General features: G+C 38.4%; 1 gene segment (V, D, J or C); it reads right to left on the bottom strand.

The window, feature by feature from the left end:
- Nucleotides 1–1,026: 1,026 nt before the first annotated feature.
- On the bottom strand, nucleotides 1,027–1,633 carry LOC131277536 (immunoglobulin kappa variable 1-39-like). The segment is given in 2 exon segments: nucleotides 1,027–1,346; nucleotides 1,530–1,633. Coding segments are annotated over 2 exon segments (369 nt in total).
- Nucleotides 1,634–1,833: the final 200 nt, after the last annotated feature.

The following is a 1,833-nucleotide window of genomic DNA, read 5'->3' as shown; positions in this document are numbered from 1 at the left end:
TTTATTTAATTAATTTACTTATAATTTTTTTCACAAAAATTGAATATACAACATTTGAGATGTAGCTTTTTCACTTAACATTTTATCTGTGAACTCGGGTAATAGCAATTAATTTTCATTAATTTTCTCTCTCAAATACTAAATGCTATATTCTCTAGTATAGGGTTAGTCTCAAATTAGAGAAATGTATGTACGTTTTAATTTTTTACTACAACAAGGATTGTTGTACAGTATGATCTTTGGACGTGATATTTCACATAGGGTATATGATGATGTGGATTCAAATCCTCTAACAATTTAGATAAAATTCAATTTTAGTCAGTATTATACTTTAGCCATTTTGTAACATAACCATAGATAAAGGTGATGTTCATAGGTATACAAACATTGGTGGAAAACTTTACATCCAACCTGATATCAACATAATTCATTTAATTAGTATCATCCCCTATGACATAAGCATTCCTTAGAGAACATGGATATTAAAGACATTCACAAATATATTTGATGCCAATAATAAATGAAAATATGTATCTAAAGAAAAAAAAAGGAAGGTCAAGTAAGAAAATTACCTTCTCTTTCATTGACTAACCAGGCTTGGATTAAAAACAGGGTCCAAGCAAGGAAAAAGTAAAGGAGAAAGATGTTGTTTCATGTGGGAAAATTTGTGCATTTAGAATCAAGGATTTACTATTTGGAAGGTCCAGAGTTGGAGCACGATGGCAGAGAAAGGAGAATGAAGAAATAAGGAATTAAGATGGCAAATTATTCAGAATTACGTAGGCATGTAAAAGAGAGAATCAATCCACCATGGTGCAAAACATACTGGACTCTTACCCAGAGGTTAAGAAACAAATTATTGACCCAGTTATTTGACCTACCCATGAAACACAGGCAGGTTTCTATGGTGCAATCCCCTAAAATTTGCAGTGTCTCAGACAGATGGAGGAAGCAAAGTTCAGGGCTGTGTGAGGAGGAAGCAGCTGGTGCTGAGGACTCACTGACCTACATCACCAGGGAGGAGGTTTATGTTCGAGGCTGAACCACTGTGGGAGGTCTAGTATACCATTGCAGACAGTAATACGTTCCCAGATCTTCATCCTGGACGCCGTTGATGGTGAGAGTGAAATCTGTTCCAGACCCACTGCCACTGAATCGATCAGGGACCCCAGATGGCCGCTTGGATGAATCATAGATGAGCAGTTTAGGAGCCTGTCCTGGTTTCTGGTGGTACCATTCTAAGTAGCTAACATTCTGACTGGCCTTGCACTTGAGGGTGACGGTCTCTCCTGCAGATGCAGCCACAGAGCCTGGAGACTGGGTCATCACGATGTCCCCACTGGCACCTGCAGTTAGAAAAGAACATTGATCATACATTAAATCACAGGCACGTAAAATATATATCTAAATGTAGCTGTTCTTATTTTTCATGTATAATCAGATCTGCCTTAGATGAAACAATTCATTCACTCTGCCTGTTAGAACCATTCTCCAACTTTATGAAGATACTGCTCTTCTAAACTGCTCACCTGAGACCCAGAACATCAGGAGCACCAGTAGCTGGGCCTGTGACATCATCGTGCTCAACCGTCTGCTGCACTCAGTCCCTGACTCAAGGGAAACCTCATTAATAGAGCTCTGAGCAGAAAACAAAGTCCCGGAGGAGCCTATGCAAAGCATTGGAGAGGATAAAGGCAAACGTTCCTGTGCATTGAGTTGTGAAGACAATAATGGAATGAGATCAAAATATCGTGATCACAGGAAATGCAACTGTACATCTGCAAAAAGCTCAGAAATAAACTTAAGACTCTAATATTCAATAAAGTTCAGCAA

This window comes from Dasypus novemcinctus, unplaced genomic scaffold (assembly GCF_030445035.2).
Source record: "Dasypus novemcinctus isolate mDasNov1 unplaced genomic scaffold, mDasNov1.1.hap2 scaffold_133, whole genome shotgun sequence".
NCBI lineage: Eukaryota > Metazoa > Chordata > Mammalia > Cingulata > Dasypodidae > Dasypus > Dasypus novemcinctus.
This window is presented reverse-complemented; position numbering and strand designations above follow the sequence as displayed.